Source organism: Carcharodon carcharias, chromosome 2 (assembly GCF_017639515.1).
Source record: "Carcharodon carcharias isolate sCarCar2 chromosome 2, sCarCar2.pri, whole genome shotgun sequence".
NCBI classification, from domain to species: domain Eukaryota; kingdom Metazoa; phylum Chordata; class Chondrichthyes; order Lamniformes; family Lamnidae; genus Carcharodon; species Carcharodon carcharias.
The window spans coordinates 57,578,175-57,602,114 of NC_054468.1; the positions used below are offsets into that span (position 1 = coordinate 57,578,175).

At 42.2% G+C, this 23,940-nt stretch overlaps 1 protein-coding gene across 1 annotated transcript in view; it reads left to right on the plus strand.

The window, feature by feature from the left end:
• Positions 1 to 23,940, plus strand: part of zbbx (zinc finger, B-box domain containing) — a 143,288-nt gene that overhangs the window by 89,098 nt on the left and 30,250 nt on the right. The window contains exons 15-16 of the mRNA XM_041205303.1: positions 340 to 680; positions 4,829 to 4,991. Coding sequence (XP_041061237.1) covers positions 340 to 680; positions 4,829 to 4,991 — 504 coding nt within the window. The remainder of the gene's footprint in view (positions 1 to 339; positions 681 to 4,828; positions 4,992 to 23,940) is intronic.

Genomic DNA, 23,940 nt, shown 5'->3' on the forward strand with positions numbered 1-23,940 from the left:
GCTTATTTTAAAGAAAACCAAAATACCACAGATGCTGAAAAACTGAAATATAAACAGAAAATGCTGGAAATACTCTGCGGGTCAGGCAGCATTTGTGGAGAGAGGAACAGATTTAATATTTCAGGTTGATGACCTTTCATTGGAACCCAGTTTCAAAAGTCATTAACTGAATTAATAATTGCTGAACTAAGTTGGTACTGTTTCATTGTCTCTAAAAGATTAAAAGTGTGGCTTATTGGTACTTAGTATTGTTGGTTTAATATCTTTACATTGTTAAACTAGTTTTGAAAAATACTATATAGCTATATACTATACAATGCTTTTCACCTAACTTTACAGATTCCTCAACAACTGAGAAGAATGATTCAGTTTCAAACTGCAAGACATCTCTGCCTCAGAATGGACAAATGAAAGGAAACCAATGTGGTGAAAGACTAAATACAGTCTTTCCTGATTGTGGCAGTAGTTCATCCAGGAGACACGGATTTGTAAACCAAATCCCTGACAGTACAACCACTGTTACTTCTATATTGTCATCTCAGAGGACTTCACTGTTTTCAAATGTTGCACTTGAAGACCCTATTTCTACATTGAAAATTTTGGAAGAGTTTGACCATAAGCTACAGGTAGACAGTTTAGAAGACAACAAGAACATTGGCCTCACTTCCAAACCATCTAATGTAAGGTTCTTTTAAAAAAGAACTTATAATAAACTAAGTCTGAACATAAATTTTCCATATTTTATTAAATTAAAGCAGCTAAAATCTCACAGTGCTGGTATCTCTAGGGAATGTTATACAGTCAGGCGATATCCAATTTTTTCTATAGGTTCAATGATTGTTAATATTATAAAACTGCTCAGCTTTCTTGCTCCATTATTGTAAACTCCAGGAATGATTCAGAGCATATGACAAGTGCCACATAAGATACTTAAAAATTAAGCCACATGATATTAAAGCAAATTAAGTTGTATGGGGACATTCCAAGAAGGCAGAAAGTAATCGCAAGTATAGGTGGATTTTTTTCAGATTGAGAGGATGTTATTGGTATGCCCCAGGGAGCTGTACTAAGACCTTTTTTTTCCATTTATTTAAATCAACTGGCATAAACACAAACAAAGTGGTATCAAAATTTGATATCAGATTATGGAGCATGACAAACCTTTTAAGGAGGATGCTTCAGCAGTGTGTGTACATAGGTAGTAATTTGAAGGAAAGAGATGTGACATATATTTTCAAAACAAGAACACAGTGGTAAGAATATAGGAATTCTAAGAATTAATGTACATAAAATTTTGAAGCTGAGTTTATACACAAAGACTATAAATAAGTAAAATGAGATTCTGGGATCTATAAATACAGTATGAATGTAAAGGTAAGGATGTAAAGATGAATTTGTGATATTGAAGATATTGATGATGCCAAAGTTGGAAAAATGTGCATACATTTCTGGGCACCCTATTTATTGCAAGTATTTTAGAGCTATGGAAATGATATGAAATATCAGGAATGAGAGGCTACAGTTAGAATGAAACAGTTGGAAAATTAAGGCTGTTTTGCTGAAGCAAAGAAGAGAAACCTACACGACTAAAAGATTTGCAAAGAATTTATCAGGATAGATAGTGAAATATTGTTTCTCTTAGTTGATGAATTGGTCATGAGGACAGATATTCAAGATTATTATTCAAATAATAATGAGGGGGTGGAAGTTAGAATAAAGGGTTATTAGAGCATACACTTTAACACATGAACTTGTAACAACATACAATGAAACTGAATAAATTTTTGGAAAAGAAGACTATAAAACATCCAGGGAAATATGAAAAATTGGAATAGAGGAAATAGCACCATTTGAAGAATCAGTGCAGGAGCAATGGTCAAATGTGCTGTAATGTGACTCTCACTAACCTCCCTCTCTCTAAATCTGGACATAGAGCAATGCTAGTTCCTTCCTAAATTACTGTCTTAAACTTGTCAATTTGTTCCATTTGATTAAAAAGATGTGCTGCCATCTTTTTACCTTGTCTCCATAAATTAGAATAAATATTTAGTTCATTGTGTAACTATTATACAAGCAATCTTTGTATTTAAAAATAATTTTTATGTGGGTTTGTCGTCTTGTGTACTCAGGTGGTTGATTGGGTGATTGCATTAGACAGTACTATGACCAAATAAGATGGCAGCCTATTCATGCAAAAATAATTTATTAAAAATAGAAAGCAAAATGTGTGATTCTGCAGAGCAGTCATCAGAACCCTACTCAAATAAGTTTCCCATGCTCATTCGCATAGTCTCTTTCCCTGTCTTTTGCCAATTACTTTAAATCTGCCCCCTGGTTCTCAGTCCTTCCACCAATAGGTCTAGAACTATGGTTTAAATACTCTATAAAATCTCCTCCCAAACCTCTTTTCTCGGAGGAAAACAGACTCCACTTCTCCAATCTATCTACATAACTGAAGTTCCTCATCCCTGGAACCATTCTTGTGAATCTTTTCTTCATCCTTTCTGATGCTTTCACATCCTGCCTCCATTGTAGTGCCCAGAACAGGATGCAATACTCCAATTGAGGCAGAACCAGTATTTTATATAGGTTTAACATAACTTCCTTGCTTTTGTACTCTATGGCCATATTGATAAAGCTCAGGATACCATATACTTTATTAACTGATTTCTCAACCTGTTCTGCCGCCTTCAATGATTTATGCACATATATACCCAGATCCCTCTGTTCCTGCAGTCTCTTTAGAATTGTAACCTTTTTTATGTTGTTTCTCAATGTTGTTCTTACCAAAATGAATCACTTCACACTTCTCTGCATTAAATTTCATCTGCCACTTGTTCACCTTTTCACCAACCTGCCTCTGTCCTTACACCATCCTCCTCATGGTTCACAATACTTTCAAGTTTTGTTATCGTCTGCAAATTTTGAAATTGTGCCCTGTACACCAAGGTCTAGGTCATTAAAAATACCAGTAAGAGCAGGGTTCCTAACACCAAACCCTGGGGAGTTGTTTGAAAAACAACTGTTACCCACTTTTTTTTGTTTTCTGCCATTCAACCAACTTTATATCCATGTTGCCACTGTCCCTTTTATTCAATGAGCTCTAACTTTGCTCAAGTCTGTTGTATGGCAGGCTTATCAAATTTGGAAGTCTGCATACACCACATCATCACCTCATCAGCCCTCTCTGTTACCACTTCAAAAATTGCTAGCAAATTAGTTAAACATGATTTGTCCTTAACATGATTTGTGCTTGTTTTCCTTAATTAACCAGCATTTTCCAAAATGATTACTAATTTCATCTCAAGTTATCAGTTCTAAAAGAAGCTTTCCTACCACCAAGGTTAAATTTAGTTGGTCTGTAATTGCTGGGCTTTGCACACTTTTTTGAACAAGGGTGGAACATTTGAAATTCTCCAATCCTGTGGCACCATTTCTGTGTCTATGGAAGATTGGAAAATTATCGCCAGTGCCTTCGCAATTTCCACTCATTCCTTCACTATCCCTGGATGCATCTCATTTGGCCCAGGTGCCTTATCAACCTTAAGTACAGACAGCCTATTCAATATATCATCATCAATTTTAAACCCTTCAAGCCTCTGAAATACTTTTTTCACCATGACCTGGACAGCATCTTTTTTCCTTGGTAAAGGCATGCAAACTATTCATTTCATAGCTGAGCCTGCCCTCTATGTCCCCTAATTGGCTCCACTCCTCCTCCTACCACCCTTTTATTATTTCTATGCCCATAGAAGACTTTTGAATTCCCTTTTATGTTAGATGCTAGTCTCTTCTCATACTTTCTCTTTGCTTCTCTTATTTGCTTTTTCAATTCTGCTGCGAATATTTATATATTTAGCTTGGTTCTTGGTTGTATTATCCGTCTGGTATAGACACACTTTTTCTGTTTCTTCATAATCTCTTATCCCTTTTGTCATCCAGGGAGCTCTGGATTTGTTTGCCCTACATTTCCACTTAGTGGGAATATGCCTTGACTATGCCTGAACTATTTTTTTAAAGGCAGTCCATTGTTCAGTTACAGCCTTACCTGGCAATCTTTGATTCCAATTTATTTGGGACAGATCCATTCTTACCTTATTGAAGTTGTTTTTTCCCCAGTTAACTATTCTTACTCTGGATTGTCCTTGCCTTTTCCATAGCCAACCTAAAGTTTATGATACAATGATCACTGTCCCCTCATTGTTCCCCTAGTTACACTTGACCTACTTAGCCCAACCCTTTCCCAAAAACAAGGCCTATCAATGCCTCCTTTCTCATCGGACCGGAAACATCCTACTATAGAAAATTCTCCTGAGTGCACCCTAGGAATTGTTGCCCTTCTCTGCCCTTTACGCTACTACTATCCTAGGTTATGATCAGATAACTAAAGTCCCCCATTATGACCAAAGTCCTTACGCTTCTCTGTAATTTCCTTGCAAATATGTCTCAGTAAAGTACAGCTTTCCCACAAGTTGATGGCCTATAGACTTTTATAAATGTTCTTTATTACGACATATGTACTATGCTATAACTTAGACAAACATTTAATAGATAATATGGAAGTTTCTTTTTAAGGCTTGGGTTTTAAAAATGTTAACACACATATGAGTAAATGGCCAGTGTGTCACGAACAGTAAATGGAATTTTGTAGTAATTGTTGGTGATTGCAGAATATATTGCAGGTAAATAGTTTTAGTATAGATCTCTCTAGTTAAAAAGCATGCACTGACACTGACGTGATGGGCCAAGTGAATTGTTGTTCTACAACTTCTACATTTTTATAAGGTAACCCAAATATTTTTGTGATAATTTGTTTCAATCTTTTTAGGAATTGCATGAGATCGCTCATTGTCAAGATATTGATACTAGCAAGTATCTGGGCCTGGAAGGTTTTTTCACCTTACAGATGGATCCTGGTCAAATTGCTGCACAACCCTTTGCAAAACGTGTGATCAATGATAAAAAACACATTTCAGAAACACTGATCAAAGGTATGACATCCTATGTATGTGAACTCAGACAGGCAGGATTCAGATTGGTTGTAACTGCCAGTTATTTCAATGAATATACAGTATCTGAAAGTCAGCTGTAACTGTAAAATTAAGTTCAGTCATGACTCTCATTTCTGTATTGCATGTTAAAATCTTTCAAGAACTGTAGAAAGTAAATAGTGGTACAATTGGTCAGAATGTATTCTTTTTGAATTGGTTTTGAACCCAGCCAAGTTTGATTGAAAGAAAAAGTTTGTGGGGATTATTGAATACCGGCATGAAAGTGCCTCAGTTGTCAAAATTTAGTTCCAAAGGTGCCTGGATCTAAATATCGACAATTCAGCAGTAATTGCCAACTTTATTCAGGGATTAATTGGGTAAATTTTCATCTCTACTGCTTGGGTGGATGTAGAGAGGAAAACCTAATAGGAGATGGTATGTCATAACAAAACCCGCTAGAATTCCTTTCAATTTATTTTAATTGGAGGGAAATACGATGGGTCCTGTAAAGAGCTTGAAATCCTCCGCCACCAGATTTCCTTTGTGCTCCATCCAGATGCTCCTTAATAGCTCGGTCGTAAAGACGTAAGTTTACCTCATGGAGTTTATAAAAGCGAATGCATCACAAAAACTTAAAGGATACTGTTCTGAAATTATGAAAGCATATTGATTAGGCTGTATGAAGAGAGTTTTGCCCTGCATCTAAATTGTGCTATATACAAATGTGTGGGGTTGGAGGAAACAAAATATCGCACGCTGTATATGATTAAGTCATAAACCCATTCTTTATGAATGGTTTTATAATTTGTTACACATTATCACATGGAGGAAACCTTCCCTTGCTTGAATGCAGAAATCCAGAAGTTACTGTTGTAGATGGTGGACAGACTTTGGGGAATTGGGAGCTGAGTTACTCACTGCTCTGATCTGCCCTTATAGCCACAGTATTTATATGGCTAATCCAGTTAAGTTTCTGGCCAACGATAACCCCCAGGATGTTGGTAGGGATTCAGTGATGGTAATGCAGTTGAAGGTCAAGGGGAGATGGCTAGAATCTCTCTCATGTTGGAGATGGCTTTTGCCTGGCACTTGTGTGGTGCAAATGTTTCTTGCCACTTATCAGCCCAAGCCTAAATGTTGTCCAGGTGTTGCTACATGTGGGCATGGACTGCTTCATGACCTGAGGAGTTATGAATGTCACTGAACATTGTGTAATCATCAGCAAACATCCCCAATTCTGATCCTATGATGGAGAGAAGAACATTGATGAAGCAGCTGAAAGATGGTTGGGTCTAGAACACCATCCTGAGGAGCTCCTGCAGTGATATCCTGGGACCGAGATGATTGGTCTCTAACAATCACAACCAACTTCCTTTTGTGCTCGGTATGACTCCAGCCAGTGAAGAGTTTCCCTGATGATTCCTGTTGATTTCAATTTTGCTAGTGCTCCTTAATGTCATGTTCAGTCAAATGCTGCCTTAATGTCAAGGACAGTCACTCAGACCTCACCTCTGGAATTCAGCTTCTTCCAAGTGGCTTTCAACATGGACGATCACTGATTCAACAATTGAAAGAGGATGGTAATCAACAGGAGGTTTCCTTGCCCATATTTGGCTGATGCGTGAGACTCCATGGAGTTCAGAGTCAAAATTGAGGATTCCCAAGTCCCCTTTGACTGTACACCACTGTACTGCCACCTCTGGCGGGACAGGACAAGGATGGTGATGACAGAGTCAAGGATATTGGCTGCAAGGTATGACTTGGTGTTGGTTGATTAGCCTGTGGGACAGCTCCTGCAATTTTGGCACAAGTCCCCAAATATTAATAAGGACTATATATGGGGTCCAATAGGTAGGGTGTGCCTTTATCGTTCCATGCCTAGGTGGATGCCGTTTTATCTTTATTCAACTTTTCTGCAGCAATTTGGTACAACTGAGTAGCTTGCTAGGCCATTTCAGAGGATGGTTACGAGTCAACTGTGGGTCTGGAGCCACATACAGGCTAGATCAGGTAAGCTTTCCTTCCCTAAAGGACATTAAGGAATCTGATGGGTTTTTACAACAATCTGGCAGTTTCATGATCATTATTGAAACTAGCTTTTTATTCCAGATATAATTATTAACCAAATTTAAATTCAACCAATGGTGGGATTTGAACTCATGTACCCAGAGCATTTGTCTAGGCCTCTGGATTACTTGTCTAGTAAGGTTATTACTATGATACTGTTCTCTAATAATGGTGAATCACCTGACACATTGGTGAAAAGTTGGAGGAAATGTTTTGACAAAGTGGACATGGTGATGGTAAGTGAGAGGAGAGAGTATTGGCCTTGGATAGGGAGAGCCAGAGAGATTGCAGGTCTTGAGAGAAAGCCCAGAGGAGTGAACAACCTATTTCATTTATTTTGATACTTATTCATTTAATTAATTCACTTGTGGCTGTTAATATTCCCTATGGTTTGCTTTCACAGAAGCATTTGTTTAATTAATTTATGGCTGCACCATGATTGGTTTATTAATGAGTGACTGACCCCAAAATCAACATTTAAAGCATTAGAAAGTTCCTTATATTTAAGTCCAAGAGAACTATTTAATGATACAACTGAGATGTAGTTTAGAAGTGCAATCTAGTATTGGGCAGGTTAAAAGATAAGTTTAATATTAAACGAGGATAGTTTTGCTTAATTGTTTTAAACAGGACAGTTGCTTGCATAATCATGACAACAGGCACTGAAGACAGATGCAAAATGTCATTACTTTATAGATAGATGACAACCTTAGACTGAGGAGCCAAAATGCCCAGGGCCAACATCCCAGCGCAATTGCTGAAATTTGTCAGTCGCCACCTCTGGCTGAACATGCCAATTTATTTCGCTAAACAGGAGCACAGCATAAAATCTAGCCTTTGTAATTTTATTATGATGTAAACATATTTTGGAGTTCAAAATGATTAGTGCAGGTTTTGCATTTAAACGGATGGGTTTTTTATGGTGCCTCCTGATTAACTTGTATCTATGTGATCTTGCATACATCCTTTAGCTTGCCCTTATCCTTGTAGAATTTCTAGAAGTAATGTTTCCTCACTATTTCATTTTTAACTTGTTAATCCATTTAGGGTTAATTTATCTCTAAACTTGTTCATTTTGGGTATATATTAGTCCTGCATGGCCAGTATTATTCTTTTACAGGATTCCACTTGACTTCTTTTGCAATGTCAACAAAATCCTCTACCAATCCATTTGTTCCAATTAGATGCTTAATTTAAAAAAATAGCCTTTTTAAAGCTGTAAAATTGGGACCCAGTCTTTGGTATTAATGTCTCCCAGATAAAGTCAATTGATCACTTTGTTGACAATGTTCTTGAGGGCTGCTACAATTGCCACTTACTGTAAGCATCTGGATCACTTACAAATACCAGGTTAAAATGAACACTTTATCTTCTGGCTACTCTTGAACATGGAGTCATACATTTCATTCAACAACGCTAACTTATTGTGCAGCAGTAGTTCATCCATTGCTGCTAACATTGTTATTGTAAACCTGCAAAAGATTCAAATCATTTATAATTTCTGTTCACTAACTGGAAGTTCACATGTTCCTGTGTGATTTTTTTTTTTAGTTTGTATAAAGAAAATGTTGCCAAATTTTATTGAGTTTAATTTTTTGAGTCAGATTTATTTGTCCAATTTAGTCTACAATGTTCTTGTGTAATTTTTTCCCCGTTGTTTTGATTTGTGGTCTGCTTCAGCCTGTTTCATTCAGAATTGTTTCAGTTATTGTCTCAAGTGAAGCTGCTGGCTTTAAAGTTTGCATTGCTGCATTGGTTTCTGAGGCGAGAGGGTTGCTCTATGATAGGCTAAATCGATTGGGCCTATATCCTCTGGAGTTTAGAAGCATGAGAGGTAATCTCATTGAAACATAGAAGATTCATTGAGGGCCATACAGTGTTTGAAAATCTCTTCCCCAGTGAACAGTGGAGGCTGGATCATTAAATATATTTGAGGCTGAGCTAGACAGATTTTTGATTGAAAAAGAAATCAAGGGAATGGGGGAAGGCAGAAAAGTGAAGTTAGGGCTACAATCAGATCAGCCATGGTCGTATTGACTGGTGAAGCAGGCTCGAGGGGCCATATGGTCTATTCCTGCTCCTAATTCATATGTTCTTATGACCATGGATTATTCCTAGTAACCAGAGTTTAAGACCTGTACCAGGCACAGCATAGTGCTTGATTGGACTGACCCATTCATTGGAAGATGATTGTGCCTTCTCAAATATTAAGTTTCCTCCTTCTTAAGGAGCTTGGCACAAAGCCACTCCTAATCCATTCTCTGTTTAACCTGAGAGTCGTGAATATGAAATGTATCCACATAATTTTCTAAGATTCTACAGCCAAGCAATGTTCTGTATAAACTCATATGGTGTCAAGCAAAAAGGTTGAATCACTGGCTGCCCTGACTTTATTTGAGCATTCAGTCTAACATTAACTAAAGTTGTGTTATTGATTCATTGAATAGCTTTGGGTACTAGACAAAGCAGTTATCTTGATTTGTGTCAACAGTTGGAATCAACCCAACCAGTGTAAACTATGAAACTAGCATACTAAAGCCAATATATAGTGGGGGAAAAAAATCAAAACATCCATTGAGGAACCCTGACTGAAATAAAAACAAAAAATGCTGGACAAACTCAACAGGTCTGACAGCATCTGTGGAGAGAAAGACAGAGTTAACGTCTCGAGCCCATGTGACTCTTTTTCAGAGCTGAAGGGAAGTAGAAATGTGGTGATATATACTGCTTAAGGGGGGGTGGAACAGGTGAACCTGGCTAGAAGGCCAGCGATAGGTGGAGGCAAAGGAGAGATTGCGAACTATGTCATTAACAAAAGGTCAAAGGGTTGTTAATAGTGGTGGTTCTGGCTAAAGGAGGTGCTAATGATGACGTTAAGAGTGGAAAGCAGAATGTGGTAATGGCCAGGCCAGGGTAAGTACTTTTCCTGACTGAAATACCTTCTTCCAAAGATTCATTAATGTTTCAAAGAAACAAAAAAAAAATCACTATTTGCCCTTAAAGAGCTATAGCAGAAATGGATCAATGCAGTGACCTACCCAGTAACCCAGACAATTATTGCTCAACATCTACTTGCTTAGTTGTGCTTCATTGGTCAGAGGGGGAGCTAATGGGTTCAGGCTTTATGGGACTTTAGATCCTTTTATAACTTTTTGCACAGTTCATGAATAATGCATTGAATCAAATCTCATGAACCAACACATGCTGGATCAGTCAATAATATTTGTGACATTTGTAAATACACTACTTGCTGTAGTCCAGCATAACTCTTTTACAGTATCGTTCAGTATAAAATCCACCCAAGAACGTAGAAGTAAAAATAGAGTATTTGGAAAGCTCAGAATGAATGGTTTTGTTATGAAAAGTATTTTTGCACCTGAAGTGGATTCTGTATGTAAGTATGCCTATGGGCGGAATTGTCCCAGATTTGCACTAAATGCAGTAGCGGGCGGGTAAAACGACATTTCACCTGCCAGCCACAATGGCGGGTTTTCACACCATATCATCCCAAACCCACCACATTAGTTATGCATTCCCAGGAAACACGCCGTTTTCATGGTGGGACGGGCTCTCATTTGCCCACCATGCCATCACCTCGCTGCTTCATCAAGCCTGGAACTTATTTAAAATCCATCTGTGTGCACACTCTTCTAGCCCATGACTACTGCAGGGAAGAGGTCCATGAAAGGCAGCCCTCAGATTTAGTGACGCATCACTGGAGTGCCTTTTGGCCGCCGTGGAGACCCGCCACAATGTCCAATGTGCTCTGGCTGCAGGATGGGCAGTGGTGTGGCCAGCCAGGCTTGGGTGACGGTGGCAGTGGTGATCAGTGCTAATGCTGCACAGAAGAGGTTAGCCATCCAATGCAGACAGAGGATGAATGATCTCACCCATGCAGCCAGGGTATGGCAACCATCTCATCACTCCAAACTCTCACACTCAAGCCCATCACACATTTGCTGGCATGTCACTCACTGCCAGCTCAAGGGACATCACCACCCATTCTCACATACATAACCCCATATGTCCATCTAGCCTCATCTCCTCTGGAATCTGCCTCCTTAGTCCTCGCTACCTTGAGGCCATTACACAAATCAACATATACCCCACACACACCCTGGGTTATCCTCCTTCCCCAGTACTGCCCCCGTCCTGCAGCCTCTTCCCTTGCCTGAGGCCACTTCCCTCCCTTCACCAAGCAAGCCCTAGCCCTGCAGGTATTAAAAAGCCAGCCAGATATGACTGATCTGGTAGGTAGAGACGTGCCGTGAGCCTCCCTAGAAGTGAAGTGGTGCTGTCTGTGAAGCCTGGTGCTGAGCAAGTAAGGTAGGCAAACAGACCTTGAAGTCTCGAGCGAAGTGCAGCCTGCCAGCTGCACATCGCTTACGTGCTGTTGTGAAACACATTGGCTTGTTTTCCCGCTGATGTGGGCAGACGATCCAGCCGAGGGGAGATGATTCAAGCGGGCAGGAATAATGATATGCTGATATATTAAAATGAGGTTCCCAATGTCCCAAGGCAGGGAACGCGGCCCACTATTAGTGGGCTGAGCAGACGATCACAAACTGGTTTCATGCCGTTGTGAAACCAATCGTGACATATTGTCCGCTCACACCACCGAGCACGCCTGACGCCAGCGGGCACAGAAAAATCCGGCCAATATGTAAAGGGCGTAGAATGCAGCACAGATCTGCTGATGGCGCACAAATCATATTCCGCATGAATATTAAATCAATGATCAAATTCCCCCATGAATTGAGTGTTGGAAGAGCAGATCAAAAGGGTATGTTAGGATTTTGGTAGGATATTATGGTAGGATCCTGATGACGCGTGCATTCATAACCCTGATGTTAATTCTCATAGGGTGGGATTTTCCACTCCCATTGGCACAGGTGTCATAGTGGGTGTGAGCGGACAATAAGGTGGGAAGACCAAAAATTGTTTTCACGCTGTTGTGAAACCAGTTTGTGATCGTCTGCTTTGCCTGTCAGTGGCAGGCTGCCTTTCCCACCCCCGCATGTTGGGAGCATCATTTTAATACATCTGCAAATCATTATAAGCCTTGCTCACCAGAATCATCGCCCCCATGTTAAGTTCACCGCTCATGTCGGCGGGAAAATATGCCAGTGCAGAACACATCTCAATAGGTGTGACATGCAGAAGTCGGGACTTAACATCACAGTCTTGCTCACCTTGTGGACACCTGAGGAGCAGAAGGTGCTGAAGCCCTATAGCTACCGGATCCTGGAGGAACACATGTTGCATGCATGCTGGGTGGATTTTCTTGGACGTGGCTCCACTGGATAACAGCTCACGGAAGGTGAAAGATCACTGTTGAGGGTCAGCTTCAGGACATCAGTGTCTTGTCCCTGGTCTGCTATGGATGATCATTGAGGGGGTGGAGAGGAAGGCCCAGCTATGAGTGGGAGAGTTGGGAGGTTGGGGGGGGGGGGGGGGTGGAATGATGGTGTCGGTGAGGGAAGGGATCTTGGCGGGGAGGGAGGAGAAGGGTTTAACAGGAGAATGTGGCAACTGAGGAGGTAGGTATAAAGGGGGAGGAAGGTGTAAGGGAAGGAGTTTGGAAGGGTTGGGACGAGTAAGGCGGGGGGATGGTGTGGATGCCAAGATGAACTTGCAAGGGAGATGTCTATGGAGTTAATGACTGCCTCCTGGGGCACAAAATAAGGTTGGGCGTGGTAGGAAGAAATAATAAGAATGAGAGAGGACAGAGTGAGCCCATAGGGGGGGAGGGTGAGGGTGCAACAGTAGAGGTAGAAGGAATGATGAGGGTGGTTGGTGGACACTCGGAGGCAGACACGGACCCTGGGGATGGAAAGGAGGAGGTCGGGGAGGTTAACGTGGATGAAGGTGGGATTCCCGGGAAGATGGGGAACGTATCCGTTCACCTGGAGATCATGGAAAGAAAAGGTTTCTGGCTGGTAGGTGATGATGGGGAAGTGGAAGGTGATGCCGGAGTGTCAACAGTGATGGAGGAAAGGACATGGGTGACTGAAGGAAAGGAAAAGACAGGGGAGCTGAAGACATACTTCATTACAACCATCTTGCAAAATCAAAAGTGAAAGGAGCCTCGTGTTGGATGGGAACAGGTGCTGCATAGGCATGCGATCAGTGGGTGGGCGGAGATGCAAGTCAGCTCAGATGGACAACTGAAAGAGAACCCCAGCAGGCAGCATTGAAAATGCTTGGGACATTGAGATGAGCGTAATGGAGGAAGGATCTGTGCGTATGGGAGAGTGCTTGCATGAGGCTCCGAAAGGCCCTGCCACACAAACACTTCTCCCTCCAGAATCACTCATGGGCCAGTTGGGTGCAGCTGAACTGCTCGTGGGGGGGGGGAGAGGGGATGCAGTGGGAGGACTTGCAAAGCCTGTCCATTAAGCTGAAAGTTACCATTCACGATTCAGTGACAAAATGTGTTCACCCATACAGCCATATGTGATCAGAAATTCTTAACTTTTCTAGGCTGAACATTCTTCTAAGTGCTGCCCTGACATCTGCAGCAGGGGTAGAGACAGCCTGTGCAATGGTTGGCCCTGTTGCCTCTGATAACTTCGGCATGGGTCCTCTGGAGAACTCAGGCCTTGAGGTCTCCAACTTGCTTTGGCTGTCCTCCTAGTGGCCTGCTGCTCCCTTTGTGGTGACAGAGGATAAGGATGAGGGGGTCACAGGCAAAGGGGGCTTGGAGGAAGTGGACAGTCTCTGAGATTCCTGAGTGGATGACCCAGGTGTGTCCAGTTGCCGCTCCTCCTCCCTTCAGGTGCCTAAGGCCCGGCCTGACTCCTTGAGGGGAAAGATCACTTGGAGGGACGTTGAGATGCCCTGTTTTCCTCTCGTGTTGCCACTGTAGGAACTCACCCATGTCTACCGCGATGGAGTACAGGTGTGCACGCATCTCCAAGTTCTAGACCAGGGTTTCCATGGCATCCGCTCCCCTTCCCATGGAGATTCCACATGCGCACGTGTGCACCACTTTATCAAAGAGCAGGTGGACACACTCCTCCGACCCGTGTGCCGCTCTATTGAGGGCTTCCAACGGCCCTGTGTGATGTTCCCCTGCCTTCTGCTGACTCTCCACGATGAGTTGGAAGGCCAAATCCAGAGGCTTGTCATCTGACTCTGACCTCGCAGATGCTTCTTCCTCAGCAGTCCTCCGAGTGCCAGGGAGCTCGGCTGAACCTGCCTTTTCCTGCTGTGGACATGTGTCCGTACGCTGACCACCAGATTATGAACTGAGCCTGCTCCAAATCTAGGTCCCAAGGAGATGTGTATCTCTGCGCTAGTGGAGCGTGTGAGTAAATGCAGTGATGGATCTTCCAGGTTGCTTATTTCCAGCTTTTTAATGGAGGAAGTGTCCTCTTAGCTGGAACTGAGGACCTGGATGGAGCTGAGGCACTGGCTCGTTGAGGGCTTTGGTCTCTTGGCAGAGCTCCCTGCGAACCAAAGCAGAGATGATTAGTGCTTGGCAGCAGAGTCAAAAGTAGGAGAGAGAGCACTGAGTTGTGTTGAGAGAGGGGTGATGTGGTGCAGGATCCTCATGTGGGTGTTCGCTGCCAACATCTCTCTCGCTGCAGGCACGGTCCACATCCTCAACAGTCAGCGCGATGGCATACTCCTTGATATGAATGAGGGGCCTAATGTGGCCAATCCACCCCCGGTCTGGGACGTCTCCCTGCTGCTGTAAGCCAGCTTCTCCAGCATGAAAATGGATGGGAAGAGTGTGAGTAAGACACATGGCACTGCATGGAATATTTGTGTGGTGAGTGGAGCCATGGACTGGATGAGGACTGTGGTAATCTGAGGTGCTATAGACCTTTAAGAGGATATGAACGGCTTGACCATGTGATTGCATTACCCAATTGCTGTGTAGTGTGGTCTACAATGTTAATCAGTAGTTTAGAATAGGTTGTGGTCTGAGAAGCACAAATGTTAATGCTGTTAGTTGTCATAGTCATAGAGGTCTACAGCACAGAAAAAAGCCCTTCGGCCCATCAAGTCTGCACCAGTCAAACAAATACCTAACAATTCCAATCCCCTTTTCCAGCACTAGGCCCAAAGCCTTGTATGCCATGGCATCGCAAGTGCACATCCAAATACTTCTTAAATGTTATGAGGGTTTCTGCCTCTACCACCCTTTCAGGCAGTGAGTTCCAGATTCCCACCACCGTTTTGGTGAAAAAATTCTTCCCCACATCCCCTCTAAATCTCCTGCCCCTTACCTTAAAACTATGACCCCTGGTTATTGGCCCCTCCACCAAGAGGAAAATTTCCTTCCTGGCTACCTTATCTATGCCCCTCATAATTTTATACACCTCAATCATGTCACCCCCTGTGTTAATAAACAGCACGTACTTCATTTTACATTGGTCTCTGCATCTGCAGTATATTGTTTACCAAATCACTCACTAGTGATTACTAGATAGGTGTGTAACTATGTTCGCTGAGCGAAGCGACCCCACAGAAGGAACGTAACAACTGGCGACAAGGCAAAACACGACTAGCCGATGACACCAACGAAAGCTGTGGGAATTAAACAGAAGTAAATCAGTCGTACCTTGCAAGGCGATTGTAAGTAATGCCTTCAACATAGTCGTTGACGTTATCTGCCACAGTTTGGCCGTATCGAACTGTTTGATCAGACCAACGATGACTGGTCACATTATATTAAACGCCTTGAGTTATTCTTTTTTGGGGGGGGAGAAGAGGTGAGCGATCCTCTTAGCGAAACGTGGCAGTAAAACATACAGCCTAATTCTTAGTCTAATGGCACCCAACGCCCCAGATTCCAAGAATTTTGATGAGTTAGCAAATCCTGAGAAAAGCCACTTTCAGCCGAAATCCTTGGTAACAACACAGCATTTTAAATTTGATTCGAGGTGTTTGTTCTGTTGAAGGGTCACTCGAACTCGAAACGTTAACTGTGCTCCTCTCCGCAGATGCTGCCAGACCTGTTGAATTTTTCCAGGTGTTTTTGTTTTTGTGTACGATTGGATGATTTGTTAATGTTATGTGAAAGTTTTTGTTGGTGGCTTTTATTGCTGGATGTTGGCCTAGGTGGCATTGTGATGAGTCTGAAATTGATTTAACAACGGGGAATGCTGGGTCCATGTGGGAATGGTAAAACAGTGCGTTACAATGGCTCTCTCACAGTACAATAACTGCCCCCATAGCTGTGCCAGGTACTTCTGTCCTCCTCATTCTCAGCAACTGCCAAAATCTGCTTTAAAAAAAAACCCAGCACTGTGATGCCACCAAAACAGCCTAAACAAAGGCAAGTCAAAAGCACCTCAGCTGCAACTTGCTGAGTAGCCATTTTAAATAGCATGGTTGAGGGCCTAGCTTGTAGCAGAACACCTGAGGTTTGGCGAATGATGTACAAAATTGTGGCCTGGGCCTGCATAGTCTAAATAAGGTATCCCGAGACATTTTGCATCAGCCTCTTGTGTGACTTCAAGATAGTGTCGATTTAGAGCCTGCCAGCTGGAACAGCTCCATGTACACTATTTTACTGCTGGAACACCATGCAGGCAGTGTAGGGTCTCCATGGCACCATGGCATTGAATTTCGCACCGATGGTTTCCTGAATAGACTGAATATTCCAGTTATGAAGATAGAACAGGCCTGAAGAAATCTGTCTCTGTACAGGAGATTAATACATTCGCATAAATATGCCTTTGACGAAACCTTCTTGCATGAATAATATTTAAAAAGAATTTATGCTGCACAGCATTCCAAAATGTATACACCAACCTTTCGATTCATATTAATTGCGGGGGGGAAAGTACTGAGAGGCCTAATGGTTTCTACTAAATCTTGTTGCCAAGCTGTAATCCCTTGGAATGCTTGAACTGCATCTGCTCTCCTTCAGAAGACTAAATTCAGCTTTGTGAAAGTTATTTGGATGTTATGGTGATAGAGAGATTTTCATCTCTCGCTTTGAGAAGAGGTTGATGAATCAAGCTGATTATACAATCTAATAATGAGCCATAACAGGAGTATACTTCTATTTTAAATTTCAACCATTTATTTCCATGCCATTGCCACTTAATTAAAAAGTTTAATTAGAGGAATTTATTCCTAGAATTAGCTGTAAATGAATTAGTTGGACTGTAAGTGAAGGAATGGGATCTCAGTTCCCTAACTTGTTGCTTTTCCAGATCGTTTTCTCGAGAAGACTTGAAGTTTCGTGACTGTATGCTGATTGTTATTTCCTAATGATGGAATATGAGCTCTTAAAATCCCATCCCTTATCGGCCTCATTCCTTTTGCCTCAACTTTTAGATCAGTTTAAATCTTCTACAAGGAAAAGCGAGTATCAATTCCAGTTGAACTCCCACAGCTGCAGTTCAACATAATTGAATCACTGGTATCATCCATTAATAATGATGAGCAAGATGCTATCTGGTAATTTTGCACTGATGTGAATGGATGTGGGAGTAAATGCAATTGACAACATGCTTGTGCTGTAGCTTTAATGTGTGCAACATTTGATTTCAATACCTGTTAGTCATTTTTTTTTCCACGTCAAGCATGACATATTTATGTCTTGAGTATCAACCCTCTGATCCCACTCGAACGTATCTGTGTATAATGTTGAGAATAAATCATGGTATTGCTCTAGATAGACTACACACAGCCTTGTAAATGACCCCTCTCTCACTTGTTCAATGCAGGTTTAATTAGATCTACTTAGTGAGATGCTATCTAGTACCTTTGTACACAGTTGTGGGATTGCCTTATGCCAAATATTTTTGCCTGACACGCCTAAAGGTTTATCAGAGATTTTTGGTGAAGTGACTACGCTAATAATAGTGTTGCCTGCCCAGTATTTTTGATCCTAAAGAAAGGAAGATCTTACAATTATTTAATGCTTTTCACAATCTCAGGGTTTAAACTTTTCCAGCTCTGAAAGTGGTTGCAAGTCTTCAAGCAGCATACTACACCTTTGGGTAATACAGGCAAAGAACGTACTGTTCATTTGCTAAGTTACCTAAAGCTAGGTTGCTGCTTCACATTCATCTACAGGATTACGACCAAATTGGAACTCTCCTCACAGTGCCCCTCATCAACTAGCCTCTCCCTTCAAATTTGCAATATAAAACAGCATATGCATTTTGGTATGGAGTGGGTGGGGAGGTGCAATGGGGGGCAGTGGAACAGTCTGGTGGGAGTGGAACAGTACTGAAAACAAACTGTCAATAATTTAAAGAGACTTGCAACCTTCAGCAACAAATACTGAAGTTTCAAAATGTGTTGCAAAACAAAGTGTCAGATATTTCCATCTTACTTCACTGTAGCAGCATGTCCCTTTAATAGACATAGCACTTGAGTGCTAGTACAGGAAGCAGTAGTGCCAGGATTTTATAAAGGAAGCTTACACTTGACCTGGAACCAGTGGAAAGAAAGAACTTGTTTTTTGTTTGGTGCCTTTCATGTCCTCAAGATGTTATATAGCAAGGAATTGCAGTCTATCCTTTTGACATGTAGTTACTTGTTTTCTTAATAATGAGAGGCTAAGTGCTGTGGAGGAACAAAAGGATTTGGGTCTCCATAAGCACAAATCATAAAAAGCTACTGGTTTGTACAATAAGTAATCAAAAAGGTTGATGAAATATTGATTTTTATCTCAGGAGTTGGAATACAAAATTCAGAAGTGATTTTTCAGTTGTACGGAGCATTGGTTAGACCGCATGTGGAGTATTGCATTCAGCTTTGGATACCAAAACATTTGAGAGGTATAGGCCTTGGAAAAGTCAAATTCACCAGAATGATACTAAGGCTTAAGAGGTTAAAGTATAAGAACAGGTTGCATTCACTTGACTTGAATTCACTTGGCTTGTATTCACTTGAGTTTGGACAATTAGGAACATAAGAGCAGGAGTAGGCCATTCCGCCCATCAAGCCTGCTCCACCATTCAATACGATCATGGCTGGTCATCCATTTCAATACCTTTTTCCCACACTATCTCCATATCCCTTTATGTCATTGGTATTTAGAAATATGTCAGTCTCTGCTTTAAACATTCTCAATGATTGCCCTTCCACAACCTTCTCAGGTAGAGACTTCCTAAGACTCACAACCCTTTGAGTAAAACAATTCTCTTCATCTCTGTCCCAAGTGGCTTTCCCCCTTATTTTCAAATCGTGTGCCCTGGTTCTAGACTCACCGACCAGGGGAAGCATCTTACCTGCATCTACCCTATCTGTCCATTTAAGTATTTTGTAGTTTTAATGGGATCACCTCTCATTCTTCGAAACTCAAGAGAATCCAGACCCAGTTGACCCAATCTCTCTTCATAGGACAGTCCCGCCATCCCAAGAACAAGTTTGGTGAACCTTCGCTGCACCCCTTCTATGGCAATAATATCCTTCCTAAGGTAAGGGGGCCAAACTACACATCGTACTCTGTGGGTCTAACCATGGTTCTATACAATTGAAGCAAGACTTTGCTGTTCCTATACTTAAACCTTCTTATAATAAAGGCTAACGTACCATTAGCCTTCCTAATTGCCTGCTGCACCTGCATGTTAATTTTCAGTGACTTATTGACATGACCACTGGGTCCCTTTGTGCATCTACACTTCCTAATCTCTCACCATTTACAAAATACTACGGACATCTGTTCCTCATACCAAAATAGATAACCTCACGTTTTTCAACGTTATATTTTGCCATGTTCTTGCCCACTCACTAAGTCTGTCCAAATCCCCTTGAAGTCGCTTTGCATCTTCCTCACAACACACATTCCCACCTAGCTTTGTGTCATCTGTGAACTTGGAAATATTACTTTTGGCCCCCATATCCAAATCATTGATATGTAATGTGAACAGCTGGGGCCCAAGCACTGTTCTTTGTGGTTCCCCACTAGTCACAGCCTGCCAATGTGAGAGTGACTCATTTATTCCTACTCTCTGTTTTCTGCCTGTCAACCAATCCTTAATCCATGCAAGTATGTCACCCCCTATCCCAAGTGCTTTGTTTTTTGCTAATGAATATCCTGTGGGGGGCTTTATTGAAAGGCTTCTGAAAATTCAAGTACACTACGTCCACCCCTTTATCAATTCTGTTGGTAACATCCTCAAAAATTCTCAACAGGTTCGTCAAACATGATTTCCCATTCATAATTCCATGTTAACTGTGCACAATCAGATCATTATTATCTAAGTGCCCATTTATAACAGATTCCAACATTTTTCTTGCTACTTGTATAAGGCTAACAAGTCTGTAGTTTCCCATTTTTTCTCTCTCTCTCTCTCTCTCCCTTATTAAATGGTGGGGTGACATTTGCTTCCTTCCAGGACAGGAAGAATCTGCAGTATCGGGTGATCTAATTGAGGTGTTTGAAATGTTTAAAGAGTAGGGTAGATGCAGAGACACTATTTCCATTGATGGGAAATACATTGTAAGAGGGCATAAAATGAGAGTTAAGGTATTTAGGATTGAAATCTGGAAGCACTTTTTTGTACAAAGAATAGTGGAAAGGTTGAGGATGATCAACATGAAGTTTTCAATACTGAGATTGACAAATTTGAAACAAAAACAAAAATACCTGGAAAAACTCAGCAGGTCTGACAGCATCTGCGGAGAGGGATACAGTTGACGTTTCGAGTCCATATGACTCTTCATCAGAACTAAGACATATAGAAATGAGATGAAATATAAGCTAGTAGAAGGGAGTAGGACAGGAGAGCTCGATAGGGGGCCAGTGATAGGTGGAGGCCAAGAAGAGACTGCCAAAGATGTCATAGACAAAAGAACAAAGGGGGGTTGACGATGGTGATATTATCTAAAAGATGTGCTAATGGGGACATTAAGGGAAGCAAGCTAGTGGCAGATGGCCCTAATGCAGGTGGGGTGGGGGGAAGGGATCAAGATGGGCTAAAAGGTGGAGATGAAACAATAGATCAAAATAGGAGGGAAGAGAAAAAATAGTTGTAAAAAAAAAAATTATAAATTATTGGAAGAAGGAGGTGGGGGTGGGGATGGAGGAGAGAGTTCATGATCTGAAATTGTTAAACTCAATATTAAGTCCGGAAGACTGTTTGGTAAGGGCATCAGGATATGGAACAAAGACATGTAAATGAAGCAGAGGTGCATCAACCATGGTCTAATTGGTGGAAGTACTTGAGGGACTGAACAGATAACTTCAGTTCCTATGTTATGTAAACAAATGTGGCAGCCAATTTGCATGCAGCAAGATCTGACAAAAACCATGAGAGGAATCACTGGATTCACTGTTTTAGTGAAGTTAGTTGATGATACATGTTGGTCAGGATACTACTCTGGTAACTGATGTGATATAACTTGTTTTGTATTTTGGTAATCTTCATTAAATTAACTGTCGTTGAGACTTGAGGTCTGTGGGTCCTACCCCATGAAAGATTGATGGCTGTTGTTGAGAAAATAGTTAAATGAAGGTGGGAAGCAATCATGGAGATCATTGAGGTTTTTCATCCTCAAAGGTGTTCAGAAGGCTAGAAAGGAACTGAGGGAAATCTCTCGGCTCCAGAAAAGCATACGGAATCTGCTCCGGCTACAGTCGATGGGAGTTAATGTCAAGGAGGATCTCCCAGAGGTGAAGGGCCAACATGCTTTGCTCTTTGCCTTGGAAGCCGCCAAGATTGCATTATGGCCCAGAGTCCGCTCCATGGAGCAGGATGAGATGTGCCCACATTTCTTCTTCCAAAAGGTACACAGAGAAAGCTCTGTGATCAGCAGCCTCCAGAAAGAAAGTGGCTCAGTAAAGTCATTGCAGTCCAACATTTTGAGGATCAGTAAACCCTTTTATGCCAGATTGTATGAAGTGAAGCCCACAGACAGCACAGCCTCCCAGTCCTTCCTGTCCTTCATCACAGAGGTCTTAGTACATGGGAAATTCTGGACAAACCCTAATTGGATGAGCTGACCAAAGCACTCGAGTCCTTTGAGAAGAGGAAAACTCTGGGAAGTGATGGCTTACTGGCCGAGTTGTAATTGGCTCGATGGCACTGGATCGGCTTAGATCTACAAGTAGTATATGAGAGTATGTTTCTGGCCGGCAGCATGTCAGAATCCATGAGGAAAGGCATCATCACCCTCATCTACTAGTGGAAGGGGGAAAGGAAATTAGAAATTGGTGACCCATTTTACTGTTGATTGTGGACTATAAATTCTGTCCGTGGTCATCGCCAATCGGGTCAAGTTTGTTGTGGAGTTGGTGATCCAACCTGACCAGACGTGCGCTGTACCCGGCAGGGAGATCTCTGATAGTCTCACACTACTCAGAAGTATGATTGCCTTTATATGGGACAGGAGTGTGGAAACCTGCCTCATCAGCCTGGACAAGAAAAGGCTTTTGACAGAATATCGCACACCTACATGAAGGATATGCTCCAAAATGGACTTTGGGGAGGAAATCCGCAATTGGAACCAACTGCTTTACACAAACATCAGTAGTGCTGTTTCAATCAACGGGTGGGAATTGGAAAGCTTTCCAGTTAAGTCTGGAGTCAGGCAGGGCTACCCTCTCTCCCCTGTCCCATTCATCTGCTGAGTATTTCTGAATGGATTCGAGTATAGGAAGAGTGACAATCCCAGTAGTGGAGGCACTCAGGTCAAAACCTTCCCATACATGGACGATGCCACTGTCGTCTTCTTGGGTTCGCTGTTGGTGCATGGACTAATGAACATCTGGGACCAGTTCAAACTGGCCTTGGGAGACAAGGTAAATAGTGACAAGAGCGAGGTCATGTTCTTTGGGAACGGGGCTGACTGACCCTTTGGCTCCTTCACTGTCAGGTCAGACTGCCTGAAGGTCCTGGGAATATGGTTTGGAAGGACCAGAGCTTGCACTAAAAACTGGAAGGAGTGAGTAGCTATGGACAAATAAAAACTGGGCACATGTGGAGCAACATTTCCTCTCTATTGCGGGTAAGAACCTGGCCATCAGGTGTGAAGCACTCTCTGTTGCTGTATATGGAGCAGGCCAGGCCCATTCCTCATACCTGCGCTGTGGCAATTACCTGAGCCATCTTTCACTTTATCTGGACATCAAGAATGGACCATGTTCACAGGGACATGAAGTACAGACCTCTAGATAAAAGGGGAAAAAGCGTATCTAACTTCACCCTCATCCTGATGGCTACCTTTGTATGTGGCTGCAACAAGCTTTGCATAGACTCTCGATACGCAAACACCGAATGTCACTGCGGACAGATAGAACCTCAGCACATAGTGTTGCAAAGGATGGGTCTGGCCACAGTGCCGCAGAACACTTCAAGCAGTTGGACCATGCCATACCGCCTAGACCTTGTGGAAAAGTTTATGGTGAGAAACACCTTTGACCACAAGCCCATCCAGGTAGTGGTCTAGATGTCCTGCGGGAAAGGGAGATGGTGAATCCTGTCAGATGGTTCTTTGAGCAGACTGCCAAAGTCATTTTGGCAGAATGCCTTATCAGTAGAACTTTCAAACAAGCACCAAGACATAGCTTGGCTGGTGGTGTGGAATGCCCTCCCTGTCAGATCCTTTCTACATGCCCAGAGTCTCACTCCCTTCGCAAGTTGCCCTTGAGCTAGCTGTGGAGGGGAAGAGACCATTGTCCACCTCTTTCTGGAATGTGCCTTTGCAGTGATTTTTGCCCAAGTTCATTCTAAGCAGTTCTGGGAGCAGCTTTATGGGCTGTTCCCAGGGACACACACTGAGACAAACGTCAACTGCAGCTGGAGGCTCATCAGCTCGGTGAAAGACACTCTTTGGTCTGCCCAAAATTTGTTGGTCTTCCAGTGCAAAGAGTTGTCCATGACTGAGTGTTGCAGACTGGCACATTCCAAGTTTCAGGGCTACATGCTGAGGGATATACTAAAGCTTTGAGGCGGCCATTGCA